Source organism: Pseudorasbora parva, chromosome 7 (assembly GCF_024679245.1).
Source record: "Pseudorasbora parva isolate DD20220531a chromosome 7, ASM2467924v1, whole genome shotgun sequence".
Lineage (NCBI taxonomy): Eukaryota > Metazoa > Chordata > Actinopteri > Cypriniformes > Gobionidae > Pseudorasbora > Pseudorasbora parva.
The window spans coordinates 17,664,291-17,680,759 of NC_090178.1; the positions used below are offsets into that span (position 1 = coordinate 17,664,291).

The 16,469-nt window shown below is 39.1% G+C and overlaps 2 protein-coding genes across 2 annotated transcripts; both read right to left on the bottom strand.

Moving 5' to 3' along the window:
- Nucleotides 1-313: 313 nt before the first annotated feature.
- Nucleotides 314-7,974, bottom strand: rragca (Ras-related GTP binding Ca). Its single transcript, XM_067448376.1, has 7 exons — nucleotides 7,618-7,974; nucleotides 5,875-6,078; nucleotides 4,878-5,077; nucleotides 2,851-2,965; nucleotides 2,456-2,598; nucleotides 1,970-2,118; nucleotides 314-1,882 (listed from the first exon to the last, which is right to left on the bottom strand). The coding sequence occupies exons 1-7, from the start codon at nucleotides 7,795-7,797 to the stop codon at nucleotides 1,731-1,733; spliced, it is 1,143 nt and encodes a 380-aa protein (XP_067304477.1). The 5' UTR covers nucleotides 7,798-7,974; the 3' UTR covers nucleotides 314-1,730.
- A 2,152-nt stretch (nucleotides 7,975-10,126) lies between these two features.
- On the bottom strand, nucleotides 10,127-13,322 carry gja9a (gap junction protein alpha 9a). The gene is made up of 2 exons (XM_067448375.1): nucleotides 13,202-13,322; nucleotides 10,127-11,944 (listed from the first exon to the last, which is right to left on the bottom strand). Exon 2 carries the CDS (start codon nucleotides 11,920-11,922, stop codon nucleotides 10,426-10,428), a length of 1,497 nt encoding a protein of 498 aa, XP_067304476.1. The 5' UTR covers nucleotides 11,923-11,944; nucleotides 13,202-13,322; the 3' UTR covers nucleotides 10,127-10,425.
- Nucleotides 13,323-16,469: the final 3,147 nt, after the last annotated feature.

A 16,469-nucleotide genomic window follows, 5' to 3' on the forward strand; every position in this document is an offset into this window, starting at 1 on the left:
ATTACATTTCTGCATTTAGCTGACATATTTCATTCAAGACATACATTTGAGCTATTTTGTTAAGTTTGTTAATTTCCTAATGATCAAAATCCTAATCTTGTCATGTCCATGTTGCTTTGAGCAACAAGAAAGCTTTCATTTTTAAATTAACTGTTCCTTGAAGTACATTTGTGTATTTTATTATATTTTTCTCCCTTGAGCAACTGTCCTTCTAACCGGTCCAATTTAAGCATAAACAGTTAAAAACCTTTAATAATTACAAGACAAGTATCTCCATCTTGTGTGTGTGGCCAAGTCAAAGACAGAACATGAATACTGTTTCCGGTGTGTGTACATGTTTTATTTCTTGTGAATAACACCTTTGGCAAAACGCAAGACAGGGATAATTTGTGTCCTATATGTAGTCTAAGAAACAAGAAAATCACAAGCAGGCTTGAAGATCAGTTGGTCTGTTCTTGATATTTAATTTAGTTTCTATTAAATTAAATTATAAATGACAGAGCTGATTGCAAGACAATATGAAGCGTCTCTACGGACATGCTTGGGATGGATTTAACTGATTCAAATGTCCTGTCACTTCAGCTGTCCTTAATATCTTAATTTTACAGCAGATGTTCTCTGAATCAAAAACATCATGGTGATTGGTGATCAGAAGAGTGAAAACAAAGATTAGTGAGTTATAAATGGGAGCACAACTGCATTGGCACCTCAGAACCGGAATGTAAGTAATTAAGGTCCGTCCTACAATGTCCTCGGATTGCATGAGCTACACGCCAAGGATGCCATAAAGCAACTGGAGGGCGACCGTACAGCATACCAGTTTGAATTTTGTTAGTTAGGATCCCTGACATCCTCTAAGTTAAGTGCAATCACAGTGTCCCAGAGGTCAAATGGAACGGTATAACTTTTTCTCAGTCTTCAGACTATCAAACACTCCCATGTGACTTTGTAATATATCTGGGCCCTGAACCAGTGCATATGTAACACCCACCCACCCTCTTCACTAAATACATACATTTACATGTGCACACACACACACACACACACACACACACACACACACACACACACAATCAAGACCAATTATAACCACATTGCAATCCCTTTAGTAACCTTTCATACACAATACATGGGTTGTTTGGGTGACCGAGTGTGCATTTGTGCACTAGGGGCTTGCATCAGACTCTACATAAGGCTTCAGAAGTATACACTCATAAATTTTGTGCACCACAAATTTTCACAGAAGTCTGCCACATTCATGTGTTGAGGAGTAAACCAGGTATGTATTTAAACTTGGCTACTGTGTTAAGTGACCAGCAGCATACAGCATTCATCCAAGTTGTCAGGCGGTTTGGCCTGACAGGGTGAGAGGTTTCTTGCGGTGCTTTTGTTTTTTTCCTCAGTGACTTGCACTTTGTTACTTGTTTGCGGTCTTCTCTTGAGGAACAATTTGTTAATGCCTTTTAGTCACAAAAAAAGTGTTCCGCCCTCTTTTGTGCCTCTTCCCTTCCATCCATCTTAGCTTTGCAAGCTTACCCATGTTACATTTCTGCCCCACCCACTGCAGCAAGTTTATTTTAATGACTTTCAGACTCTTTTGCTTCTGCTTATAAAGCTTTTGGGAGCAGTAATGGTCAGCATACTCAGAATGCAGCCCATCGTGTAGTCTCTCTCTTATTACCTTTTCCATCATCTCCACACTTTTCATCATTGTCTTTATCGCCTCCTATCTACACAGTGCTCCTGGGGGTCCCGTTTAAGGCAACAGTCTTCATGAGAGGGGTGCCAGTTGGCTGGTTGCTTGTCCTTGAGGTGGAAACACCCACTTCGAACACTTCATGAATGGCTTTCCGGAAACAGTGGAAATTGTAGTCTATCAATCCTGTGGCACAAAAAGGATAATTAAAAACAACCGAAGACCTGCAGCTAGAATAAAAGACACAAATATAAAAGAATGGCCGTGGCGTACCTTTACGCTCAAAGCTCTCTTCTCTTAGGATGCAGACCAGAGCGAGGAACCTGGTGACCTCTTTCAGGTACAGCACTGTGGTGTTGTTGAGTTTAATGATGGCCATAGACTCCTTATCATATGCACTGCCACTGCCATCCTCCTTTAATCTACATGATCAAAACATACACTCACAATGCAGAACTCAAAAAAACATGCTAAAAATAATGTTAGGAAAACGTGAGCTCCTCTTCTTAAGAGAAAAAAAAAGAATTAATTTTTAATGAAGGGTACAACCATGGCCAGATTTTAACAATATGTAGAAATGTATATGGTGAAATGTTGTTACATAAAATTATTTCAGAGGTTTTAATGTGTATTGATAAAATGGAATATAACACTGGATTACACAATTCTAGATCCAACTTCCATTTACAGAAGTTAAATTTAGATGATAGATATATAGATAGTCCTATATGCAAATGGAAATCATATACAAAGTCTGACCCGTAAATACAGGAGACGTCGATGACCACATCAATCATGTCGCAGCAGAGCTCGTAGGACTGCATGTCCACTGGTGAACTGTCGGTGGCGATGTAAATCTTACTGACGACGTCAAACAGGAAGGCCTTCTCAATCCCTGAATTCTATTAGCAGAGAAACACACATTCACACATTGCATAATGCCCTGCAGGGTTTGAAATGGGATCTTACAGCACTGAGAGCATAATAAAACATGCATGAGCACGACTGCATCAGAGATGGAGAGCCATTTCCACTGCAACAACAACACTATATATTCGTCATCATGACAATAAGGTAGTGACCAAAGAGGGAATTGAAATTCATTAAGGTGCAACCATCTAGAAATATTGGGGTCTTGAGGTGGAGATACATACAGATATGAAGATGTTGAGAAGGTTCTCCAGTGTGGGGAGCTGAGGGATGAGCTTCTGGACAACTTTACTGAAGGCCTCGAAGATGGAGTGATCATATATACTGGTCAAATAGAAACTGCAGAGGACAAAAGAAAACAGAATGAGAAACAAAACATCTGACAGATTAACACAGCTAATATACCTAATTCTCATTTTACCAAAAAAATGAACAGTGATGCAATTACAGTGTGATGCTTTTCTTAGATTCGCTGGTCAACCTCACAGATTAGACTAGTTGCAAAGGTCAAAACTGCACAACTATTCAACTAAATTACAGGGTCGCTAAAGAAACGTTTCTCATATCATTCACTACTGACAACTGCAATCTCACATCCATATGTTTGTGTGTGTGAGAACAGTTAAACCCACTTCTTGGTTAAAAAAGGTATGTGACCAGCTATATATTGGGAGGACAAAAAAATGCAATGTTTTTGCAGATAGATCTGTTGCCAAATGGAGAGAAGTGTTACAGAGACAAAAGACAGCAGAATCTGCCAGAACAGAAGTAGCTTAAAGGCTCTGCAGTGTTGGACAGCAGCCTCCAACTTCATAAAATATCCTCTCATATCAGACAGGTCTGATGTGCAAAGTTCTATTTTGCAAATATAATAAGCAATACAAATCCTTGTAATACATGGAAGCTGCCAATTATTACACCAAGACACAACTGAGAAAGAGTATAAATCTAAAAACCACATTCATTTGCAAAATGAATGGCAAATGTACACTTTAAGGGGCCCGAGTGGTCAGTGCTTTGTGAGCATCAAGCAAGGGTGAATTGCAAGCATACTTCTAGAAGTATGCTTGCAATTCACCCTTGCCTGTTGTTTATGAGGCACTGACCACTCAATCCCCTTGAACTGTATGCTTGACTTGATATGCAGAACAGAGCTGAAGGAAAACAAGCTTCTTGCTTTCCCAGTATGGCTTGAATTTGTGAAAGAGCTAATTCCTTCACAGATACCAAAATATCTTTTTGGTATTTGTGGCCTTATTGTTTCCCAAAAGTACAGTAACCTAGATTGGGTAAACCAGCCTGATCTGCTGGCGATTGGATTTCGCCCTGCAACTCAGTCTGGAAACCTGTACATTCATTTCTACTGCTTCTGTTACACTTTTGCGGGAACCAATCACAGACTGGCTCATCCACCTGGCACGTTATTTGGAGGGTTTAACACGATGACAGATAGAGAACGATGGGTCGTTATATCTTGCCTCTTGTGGTCTGACTGGTTGAAAGACTATCCAACTGCATACAGAGTCATTTGAATAATGCCTCTGTTTATCACGCCTCTTGTGCAGTAGAAAATACAGAGCAGACTCCCCAGACCAATGTTCAATCTTAAATTGAGCTTGATCTGGTGATAGCCAGACAAACAATCTTTTTTTGTTTGTTTACTAAGGTGATTAGAGCATCTGAAGATGCTATATGTACATTGATACAGAAAAATAATACAAATGTAAATGAAAAAAATGTATTCAGATAACCCATCATTATCTAAACAAATAGAGATTTGAAAGCGGTGTATTCATCTTTACTTTTAGTAAAGAGTACCAGGAGATTCTAAAGCATTAGTGAAGACAGCAGAAAACAAACAAACAAGTAATCAAATCCAGCCATAACAAAATTCATTTTTGCGAATGCCTATAATGACTGAGATTTAACCGAGCCCATTAAACACCACCGATCACTTGGCAAACCACTTTTTAACATCAATCCATTATTCAACACTAGAGTGGCTCTGACTTAACAGGCTTTCTGATTTAGCACCTTACAAGAAAACATCAAACTAATTAGAAACATCCTTTCCACATACTCACACATTAAGCCGGGCGTACACGGTGCAATTTTTGCTGTCGTACGAGCTTGCAGATTATTATTTTTCTCTCGGGAGAAATCGCGTGGACATCGTGGTCGCTCGTATGGTATGCATGTTATGGGTGTGTACAGGTATTAGAGTCAAGGCTTTGAATTCCCAAATGATTACCTGAGATGTAATTTCTCTAAGCTTGCATCTGCCAAGTCATCATTAGCCCTCTGGTGTATATCTCTCTGGGTCTCAATCTTATGATCATCAGACAGGCCGTCAACTTTATGGATGAACACTTCAAAGTTGATCTCTGGGTTGACTCTGTACGCCCGTGACACTGTTAGGTGGAGTCGACCAAGGGCCTCCACGTAGTCATCCTTTGAAACATACAAAACGGTATGACTGTATGGTATGGCATTGTACAATGTAGAAGCTGACTAGGTTTAGCAAAAAAGCTATACTTGAGGCTACCAAACAAATTGAAAATGACATTTTACATTATTACAAAATTAGAAAAATAGGTCTCTTCTAAAAAGCAGAAGACAAGAACATTAACAGCTCTTCTTGACACAACAACACAGCATCTTTTGTGAGATATCAAACACTGTTGAAGTCGAGACTTCTATTAGTTATCAGGTTGGCTAATCTGTGGTCGAATCAACCATATCCTTTCAAATACCGCTCAGCTAGAATAAACACTTATGTGCTGAGAGAAGATACTGACTGACTCTGTATCAGCAGAAACACAAAGCCAATCATGTGCCAATTTTTTCCTTAAGCCAATGCAATACAATGAGCCAAGCCTCAATGACAGACAAAATTCAATTAAATGAAACTAGCATGTCTGGACACAATGGCAAAATTGTAATAATCTAACTACTTACACCCATTAACCCATTTCAACTGCAGTTAATCACAATCTTTACAAAACCAATTTTATCTGGAAATAATAGAAGTTACAACTAAAACCATAATATTCCACCAATCCTCTCAATGTGAAGTGGTCTCTTAATTTTTTCCAGAGCTGTAACTGGTTAGTATTTGCAATTACAAAAGAATTCACAAAATAATCCAGCCATCTCAAATTCGTATGCATCACTATGTTGTTCTGTTGGTAAGCATGTTATGGGTGTGTACAGTTATTAGAGTCAAGGCTTTGAATTCCCAATTTCACCTGTGCATCGATGACAAATATCAAGGCCCCAGTTCCTCTGAAAATCATCTCGTAGTCAAAGGTAGGATCAAAAAAATCCACTTGTCCAGGGAAATCCCAGATCTGGAAGTTGACAAAGGAACTGCTGGAGATGTCATCCTTATAGATCTTGTTGGTGCTTTCCAGAAAGAGGGTCTCGTTGGGGGACATCTTGTGAAACACCACCTGATAAGTAAAAGATTTTTAAAATATTATCAGCATTCTCAAAATGTCTCACCTCCAAATGGTAAGTAATTGAATCAACCAGCAGTTGTGAAATCAAACTAAAAAAGCCTAGTCACATGCTTCATAAGGAGCTTATTGGTGGCAAGGCTTATGTCTCAGAGGCCTCTGATCAAAACTCTTAAATGTTAAAGCCAAGGTAATTATGGGCACTTTAAAGTTGCACTCTTGCTTGATTGTATTTAAGTCTGCACTTGATCATTAGATTATACTGATGCCAAGTGTGCGAAACTGAGAAAAATTATTTGAACCAAAAGATATAATTCAACAATATAACATTTTTAAAGGGTTTTCTGTTTCCGTAGTGCTAAAAGTTTACATTCTTATTTCATCAGTCACCAAAGAAAAAACACTTTGTGTTCGCCACGAAGTAAACATAACTGTGTAACTTACGCACTGCGTAAATTACGTGCTGGCATTTGGAACCAGAATTTTACAGATTTCATATTATAATACCCTTTCATATACCCTAAAGGTCATTGTATAATTTGCTCACTGCTGACACCTACTGGTGTGGATGCATGGCACTGCTGCCTCATATCTGTTTTTGTGTTTTCCCTCCATGCCTGCTTATGAATTCTCTTCCCGGAGCAAGTGTGTGTTTTTCATTTTGTGGCATTTGTGACTGTCATGTGTTCATGTCCAGTGCTTGATGATGCAGCATTTATCCTCAATTGGTGGTGTGGAAGTTCTAGGTTGTTGTGACTTGTTTCGTCAAACCAAAAGGAACTGCTTGTTTGTTTGTTGCGACACTGTTCGTACTTTTAGAATTAGGACTGTTGTATTTTTATTATCAGTAGAAGTAATTCCAATCAATTGAATCAACTTCATCCCATATAATTGTTAATAATTTTAATAGTATTTTTCAAAATCGCTGTTGATTACTTTGTGTACAACGTTTTTTAATTAGCAAAACATTATTGAGTGCACTTACAATTACATTAACCAAGATGAGTAATACATGAGAGATGCACTTAAATGTCTTCAAATGTCATGCACCCTACCCAATTAATAGCATTTGCTTATACAGTATTATGCGCAATAATAGTTAAGGGGGGGGGGGGGGGGGGGGTCATGGTTAAGAATGAACTAAACCATTTTTAAACATATGTGTGAGAGCTGAAAGGATGTGGTGGGGGATGCTGGATGTATGAATAAGCATTTCAGGTTTTGTTATAAGACATCACGTGCCACATCAATGCCGGGTGAGCTATCACAACATGAACATAGGACATCTTCTATATGCTATTCTTAGCCAGCTGACTGAATGTGATGTATTTAGGCCTGTATGGCATCCAAGTCCGTACATCCACCACTGCTTAAGAAATGGATTGGTTGTAACGACTCTGGGTGGTCATCTTGCCCGTGCAGTGACAGCCAGGCAGCCCGGGCGGCTCTGACCCGGTTCTAACTCGCTCGGCTAGTCAGCAGGGGGGAAAGAACGTACACTGTCTAAATAAAATCTCTTCCTCCTAACGTTACCTTTTGTATGGAGGACTTTCCGCTCCTCCTTAATCCCATCAGAAGGATTCTCGGTTTGCTGTCGGAGGGACTGGGACTGTCCTCAATGTCTCCCTCTTCTTCTCCATATCCGAAATCTTTGGGAAACGAGTCCGCCACCCCGTAGCTGTCCGCCAGCGGTGCCTCGTACTGGATCGACATGTTGACCCCCCTCCCCAACCCCTTTAAAATATAACCCGGCCGATTATTAGTAATATAATCAGCATAAAATAAATGCCGAGAGAACCAACATAAAACCTCGTTATAGTATAAATGGATGGAAGCAAACTTATTACGGATTCTCCTTTAAATCTTCAGTCTCTTGTGTTTCCCCATCTCGACGAAACGCCCACTTAAAATCGACACTCGCGTGTAATTGGGCGGCCGTCCCGTTGCTCGTATGCTGATTGGCTAAATAAAGTGTCACTTTACTGAGCTGTTGAAATGCGGGCGGCTCGTTCCAAGTCATGTGCCTGGTGGTCACCTGACAAACGGGTTCGTGTAAATGGTGTTTTTTTCCCGACCTTTCACCTGAAACGGTATTTCTTATCTTAAAATGCTGATAAAGAATTGTTGGTAAATGTTAAATGTTTATCCCTTTCAATTTTCCCTGTGGGAAAGTGGGCGGATACATTTTATGCCCTGGATATTAAACAAACTGCCCTTTCTAAAACAAGATATCAGCCCTGTTTTACCAAAGTGACCACTGACACTTTGTATTAATCCATTAATAGGCTAATACCATTTCAATATTATGCATTCCAAATATGGTAGTTCATATTAAATCATTAAAAAAATCATATTAAATTAAAACAGACTTTTTAGTTTTAAATTTTAGACCATTCAAAACTTTATTGAACAGTTTAATATGTTGGTGCCACACATAAATCGTGTATCCGGCTAAGGTAAGACTAAAGCCAAGATGTTAATGTTCGGTTTTACTAATATATGCACAACCATTGTACAACTATGCTACTGACTATTACGTCAAATTGCAAAACTTCTGCACTTTAGTTTTTTAGCAACGATGATGGCAAAATACTATATTCATAAATGCACATTTTTATCATTAGGCTAATACCCAAATTGAATAATTACCTTTGTGACTTAAACTAAAATAAATCGATAACAAAAAAGTGTCGAACTTGTGGAACTAGACAATGATTTGTTAAAAATTATATAACTCTATTTCTTGCCTCTGGAATTTTCTTCTTCTTTTTTTTTTATTTTTACTTCCGTTCCTTCCCACCTTTCTCTTATTATAACTGTATACTGTCATCCATTGTTGCCTGTTAAGATCATTGGCTAGATGCATTTATTTATCACTGGAATGACGTTTTTGTCGTTATAGGACACAATTAAAAATTACTAAGCAATGGTGGGATCTGTTAAGATTTCTTAAAATAATCCTAGTAAAGGTTTGCCATCCAAGACTTGATTTGAAGTTCATTTGAGCAACTGTGCTTATAGTTAACTTGGTTCAACTGAGTAGTTGGATTTTGTTTTGTTATTCGTTTATGCTTTCTTTTTATAAAACAGCAACAACAACAAAAACAAAACAAAAAAATAGCTCAAGTCAAAGTTTATATGTTCAAGGATATATAGCAACTATATAGGCTTTAGTCCAGTAGATGGCGTTGTGAGCACTTAAACAAGTGCTGTGCACAGACTGTGTTCAAAATCGTCCAAGTATAGCATACCCTCATCCCTACATTACTCGATTATAAACCACTCGGAGGAGTGAATGAAAACAAATGACCAGTTAATTTTTGGTTCCCTGAACAGACATCCTAACGTTCTCTATTGGTTAGCCAGGTAAGTTTTCTTTACGTAAATAGAACGTCTCCCTTAACCTTCCCAGAACGTTCTCAGAACTTATCTCAGTAATTGCATTAGTCTTGTATCTGGCGCAAGTTTCCATAACTAGCTCTAAAATTACGTTTTTGAATTACTAAAGGAGGAGTGGGATGATATGCTTAAGAAATTAATCTTACACAAACAAAAGCATTTGGCAAAAACCTGACAAATGTCTTGAAATACAAAATCTGAAAAATGCCTTGTAGTGTGGTAAACATTGTAAATAAGCTCAATAATTCACTCCAGTCTGTTGAATTATTAGAAAATAATGTGCGCCCGCTCCGTAGCTGCATTAGCTACCACCTCGGGTGTGCATTATTTTCTATAACGGCCGTGAATTATTCCTTAGGCCTACTTATTCTGCTTCTTTTGCTATTTAGTTGAAATCTAATTCAGAAATGCTCTTTGTCCATATGCTTAGAAAAGACAGACTTCACAAAGAAAGGTTCAATCTAGCTAGATCAGTTTATTTGGCTGTAGCCTAATATGACATGCAGATAGACATTTTTATTTTATTGTTACAATATCATATTTTTTGAAGATTGTTTCAGCTGTTTCTAATTCAGCACTACATTTTTTGAAATTGTGTTGTTGTTTGTTTTACCATTACACAATTTGGACTTCTGATGCAGGAAGCACTCAAAAAGAGAAATGTTCAGATGAGAACAAGGCATACACATGCACAAACGTACAATCCGTTGTCCTGTATTGTAGTCATACTACTATTTTCAATATTTCAAGCGATATGTATATAAAAGAAGAGAGTGTAAACAATCCATTAAGGACAGCCACTGCTTTATAAAGTTGAATAAAAAACTTGAGATTGCTTCTGTGCCAACATCAAAGTTGTAAATGTTAATTTACAGTCACTCTGCTCAAGTCCCGTCAATTTAGAACTGCAAAAATTACATGGCTACCATCTATGAGTTTTTCTCATATCTGTAAGTCTGTGGGAGCAGCTCGTCTGCTACTGGAACTGCTGGCCAATGAGGCGCGATGGCTTGGGGATGCTCGTGGACTATGCCGTGACTCCGAGCTGGATTCTTCTATTGAATCAGGAGAGGTGGGCCTGCTCCGCTTGGAATCAGACCTAGACGAAGAACGTGCCCGCACAGCGGCATAGGGACAGAGGGCTTTAGCTCCTTCAAGGGAATCCAGGTCTGAGCCGTTGCCTTCTACAACCGTTGAGCAGTTCCACGGCGCGCTGACCTTCCATGGCTTCTTTCCCACGCCGGATGATGAGTGAGAAGATTCTCTGGGATGGCTAAATGAGTCTGACGTCTTGGACTCCTGCCCTTTCTTGTGCAGAGGTGGAGGGTGGACAGAATCTTCCCCCTCTTCTTGCTTCGGCGGCGTGACAGAGTTGCAAGGTGGCGAGCGCGTGTCACTGCTGGTGTTGTTGGAATTGCTGTTGTGCTCTGTGGGACTGTGCTGCAAGTACTTTGGTCCATCAGAACCGTTTTTAGCTGGTAAATCACCCTGAACGGGCAAGAAAGCAGAGGATGGGTTAATCAAAGGAGGGTAGACGGTTCCATCAGGTGGTCTCTCGAGCAGAAGGTTGTACCCACTGGGTGCAGATGCAATGGTGGCCTTGCGGCCAGTTGAGGTGCCAATGCACGTCTGATGGACCACAGAATCTTTCTTCAGCTTGTTGGGATAGTAGCTGTCATCAGGATCATCCCTTAGCTGTGGGTAGTAGTTCAAAATGACCTTTTTAAGCTTTTTGTAGCCCAGGTGCATGATCTCCAGGATGTTGAGAAACAATGAGATGGCAGCTATGCATTGCATGAACACCATGAAGACGCTTTTCTCAGTGGGTCGAGATACAAAGCAATCCACTGCATTCGGGCAAGGCTCACGCTCACATTTGAACAGCGGATTTAGCTGAAATCCATACAGAACATATTGTCCGGTCATGAAGCCCACCTCTACGGCAGAGCGGGTAACTATGTGAGCCACGTAGGTGCGGAGAAGGGACCCCCTCAACGGAGCTTTGTTCAGCTTCCCTTGGTCGATCTGCCGGAGCTCACGTTCTATTTTGCGCCGTACTTCCGCCATCTCCACATCCACAGCCTCAAGTTCACGTCTCAGTGTCAACTTTTTGCGCTGTCGCTCTTTCTCGAGGGCTCGGAGGCGGTAGAGGGCATGGCCCATGTACACCAGCGAAGGTGAAGACACAAAAATGACCTGCAGCACCCAGTAACGGATAAGGGAAATGGGGAATGCTTTGTCATAGCACACGTTGCGGCAACCAGGCTGCTCAGTGTTGCAGATGAAGTCGGCCTGTTCGTCATTCCACACATCCTCGGCCGCCACCCCAAGCACCAGCATGCGGAAGATGAAGAGGATGGTCAGCCAGATCTTCCCCACCATGGTGGAGTGGATATGCACCTCCTCCAAAATCCCGCCAAGGAAGTTCCAGTCTCCCATTTTCACTCTGGCATTTTTGAGTCTGTTAAGAGAAGAATCGGGAAAATGGACTGTGTGTAGCATTTATGTGAATAAAAAATAAAGTGCATTAAAAAATAAAACTAATTTACTACCAAACTATTATCATAGTCATTACTGTCCCTTTTTTTCTTCTTCTGAATAAACATTTTCCAAGAGCTAAGATTTCCTAAACTAAGAAAAAAATAGTTACCCAGTATATTTGTACAAATGCATAAATCATAAAAAGGTGCAACTTTTTTTCAAAGAGACAAAACATGTATGGAAAACTAAAACATAAACTCCCCATTGCAAAGATCTATGCATCTCCGGTATGTGATTTTATATATATATATATATATATATATATATATATATATATATATATATATATATATATATATATATATATATATATATATATATATATATATATATATACTGTAAAAATATTGTTGGTTTAACTTAAAAAAGTAAGTAACATGGTTGCCTTAATTTTGAGTTTATTGAAATTAAAAATTTGAGTTGATACTTTGAAGGAAATTGGTTTAATAAATAGAAACTCAAAATATTATTGTATCTGTACCACACAAAAATGTGATAAATCATGAAAATAGCACAATTTGGCATGTTTCACTGCTTTTTCACAAATAAAACACAAACAATTACCCAATATGCTTACAAAATCTTTAAATAATATGTGAATAAAGGTTATCGATTCTCAAAAAGGTTCATTGTATTTACTCAAATATATATACTTAAAGGGATCATTTAAAATTTTATATAAAAAATATAAAAGTAATATTGAAATGAAAATAATGAAAAAAAAAAATTTTTACCCAAAAAATAAAAATTACATAATCATTTACTCATCCACAAGTTATTATAAACCTGTATGAGTTTCTTTCTTATTCTAAACACAAAAGAAGATATTTTGAAGAATATGGGTAACCAGTCACTGGGCACCATTGACTTCCATGGTATGGAAAAAAATACAATGGAAGTCAATGGTGCACCACAACTTTTTAGTCACAAACATTCTTCATGATATCTTCCTTTATGTTCAGCAGAACAAAGACATGTATACAAGTTTATTTCAATAAAACTTGTGGATGAGTAAATGATTCAACGTTAGGATAACTTAAGTACCTATAGGCTATATTAGGTATAATTACAGCAACAAGCAAACATGCAGTGCTAATACAGTCAATCAATGCATTGCTGTCAAGCATCTTTTTGTTGAAAGTAAAGTATATGTAAATAAACTGAAGCTCTGACATACCTTAAACAAAGAGTGAGAAAATGAAGTAAGTCTTCATTGTAAAAGTGTCTCAAAAGCTACTCCGACGCCTACTCCTTGTTAAGTACAATAAGCTAGACTTATGCCATCCTGCTTATCGTTCGTTCACGACTAAAAACTAAACAAGCAGGTCTTTTTGGTGCCAACTTATAGGGATGCAGGAGAAATCAATGTGGTAGCTGATCATTTACCTTACAGCAGTATGGACAGAATGCTGCTGCTTTAAATCCCTGCGGGTCATACAGGCGCGACGAGGCCGCCAAAAATATTTAAAAATCGTTGGTGCCCTGCACATCTGACGCAGCACATCACCTGAACTTTTGTGACCCCCCCTCTTTCCTCTCTGTTGGCACCAAAAGAAGGTTTCCAAATGTGCAGGGGTCTGTTGGCAAGCGCACTGCTTCAGTATGTCAGTGCGTCAATAACCAGTGCTCCACTATACATATGAAGGGAACACTAAATTGATTGTGTATGCCATGCGTAAATAAAACATTGTGGAACGATAGTCCCCTTCTGTATGATTTAAGGCTCTGCCCGATTCATGCTCTTGTGCAAACGCACTTAATCACAGTAGATGGTCTTGCATGTTTATAGTTCTCACCCATTATAGAATGATTTTTCTGCTGAATTTCAAAAATATCCAAACTGTGCGGCGCAGCAAGCCTGAACTAAAAACGCATGCAACACTATTTCCACGTTTTGTAAAGAGAAATAAAGGCCTGTTGGTTCTTTTAACGACTTAAAACCAAAAACAATGACTGATATTATGAGCCTAATGTCGAATGAAAAAAGTAAAAAGTGTTTTATTGTTATCTTAGGGATCACAGCTTAGCACAATGCTTCTAATGGCATTTGGCAACATGTTGGGACTACTTTTAATAGTCAATACTTTGGAAAGCAATCAATCGGTCATGTCCGATTTCATACTCTGCTGGGTCCAGCCCAATGTAATTAAGTTGTCTCTGCTAGTTGTGGAGATATTTTATTCCATTTAAAAGAAATCAATGGTGCAACCCCATTACACTCACTAACACTGTTGGTTGATTTCATCCCCGGCCTGCTATAGGGGCATATCGGGCAAGCCCTATTTAACATAAGTGAGTGAGTCTCTTCATTACACAATTTGATTCAGACTAGGCATGATTTTAATGAATAACTAAATTAAATATTATTTGGTATCTTAAAAAGAGAAGCACATCAGGTTAGCTTGAATGCCTTTCATGTTCCCTTAAGGGGGAACAATCTTTCCATTTTAAACATTTTATGCGTTTAAACATCATCCTTTTCCTGTCCTAAATATAAGTTGCGCTCTTGTTGAGCTATAAACAAAAGAAAACATTTATTGGAATTGTCACAAAATATATTACAAACATTATTTGAGTATGTGTGTTTTTGGAAGACAATTTGTTTTTAGACAGTTTTTCTTATGACTAACTTTTTGAGCTTAGTTCAGTATTTATATTCTCTACATACACATCTTTATACTGTACAGAGATTTGTATAAGTTGTGATTAGTCAATATGTCTATCATAGAACGTAATGACCATAATGCATCCATATACGTATACACACACACACACACACAAAATTATGACCACCTTCCTAATATTGTGTTGATCCTCCTTTTGCTGCCAAAACAGCCCTGACCCGTCGAGGCATTGACTCCGCTAGACCCCTGAAGGAGTTCTGTAGTAGCTGGCACCAACATATTAGCAGCAGATCCTTTAAGTTGCGAAGTGGGGTCTCTGTGGATTGGACTTGTTTGTTAAGCACATCCCACAGATGCTCAATTGGATTGAGATTTGGGAATTTGGAGGCCGATCAACACCTCAAACTCATTGTTGTGCTTCTTAAATCATTCCTGAACCATTTTAAGAGACTACAGCCACCAGGGAATACCATTTCCATGAAAGGGTGTCCATGGTCTGTAATAATGCTTAGGTAGGTGGTACGTGTCAAAGTAACATCCACATGGATGGCAGGACTCAAGGTTTCCCAGCAGAACATTGCCCAAAGCATCACACTGCCTCCGCCAGCTTGCCTTCTTTCCCATATTACATCCTGGAGCCATGTGTTCCCCAGGTGAGCAACGCACCTAGCACCCGGCCATCCACGTGATGTAACGTGAAAACATGATTCATCAGACCAAGCCACTTTCTTCCAGTTGGTGCTCCACCGTGGTCCAGTTCTGATGCTCACGTGCCCACTGTTGGTGCTTTCGGTGGTGGACAGGTAAGCATAGGCACCCTGATTGGTCGTCCCCATACGCAACAAACTGCAATGCACTGTGTATTCTGACACCTTTATATCATAGCCAGCATTAACTTCTTGAGCAATTTGAGTTACAGTAGCTCGTCTGTGTGATCGGACCAAGTTTGAGCAAGAAAAAATGGGCAAGCGTAACTATTTGAGCAAGTTTGACAAGGGCCAATTTGTTTATTATTAGGAACACCTGTTCAATTTCTCAATAATGCAATTATCTAATCAACCAATCACATGGCAGTTGCTTCAATTCATTTAGGGGTGTGGTCTTGGTCAAGACAATCTCCTGAACTCCAAACTCAATGTCAGAATGGGAAAAAAAGGTGATTTAAGCAATTTTGAGCGTGGCATGGTTGTTGGTGCCAAACGGGCTGGTCTGAGTATTTCACAATCTGCTCACTTACTGGGATTTTCATGCACAACCTTTTCTAGGGTTTACAAATAATGGTGTGAAAAGGGAAAAACATCCAGTATGTGGCAGTCCTGGGGGGCGAAAATGCCTTGTTGATCCTAGAGGTCAGAGCAGAATGGAGCGACTGATTCAAGCTGATAGAAGAGCAACTTTGACTGAAATAACCACTCGTTACAACCGAGGTATGCAGCAAAGCATTTGTGAAGCCACAACACGCAACCTTAAGGTGAATGGGCTACAACAGCAGAAGACCCCACCAAGTACCACTCATCTCCACTACAAATAGGAAAAAGAGACACAAAAATGACCTGCAGCACCCAGTAACGGATAAGGGAAATGGGGAATGCTTTGTCATAGCACACGTTGTGGCAACCAGACTGCTCAAGTTTTGCAGATGAAGTCGGCCTGTTCGTCATTCGTCAGCATAATTATTCCAGTCTTCAGTGTCAAATCATTCTAATATGATGATTTGGCTCTCAGGAAACATTTCTTATTATTTTCAATTTGAAAACAGCTGGGAAAAAAAATAATCTGTCACTTTTTATTAATTTAATGCATCTTCGTTGGATACAAGTG

Excerpts from the sequence above, each read along its gene's own strand:
- rragca (XM_067448376.1), bottom strand. The coding sequence starts at position 7,797 with ATGTCGATCCAGTACGAGGCACCGCTGGCGGACAGCTACGGGGTGGCG. Across the intron at positions 6,079-7,617 it reads GAAAGTCCTCCATACAAAAG|GTGGTGTTTCACAAGATGTC; the intron begins GTAACGTTAGGA and ends TTTACTTATCAG. Across the intron at positions 5,078-5,874 it reads TATTTGTCATCGATGCACAG|GATGACTACGTGGAGGCCCT; the intron begins GTGAAATTGGGA and ends TATGTTTCAAAG.
- gja9a (XM_067448375.1), bottom strand. The coding sequence starts at position 11,922 with ATGGGAGACTGGAACTTCCTTGGCGGGATTTTGGAGGAGGTGCATATC.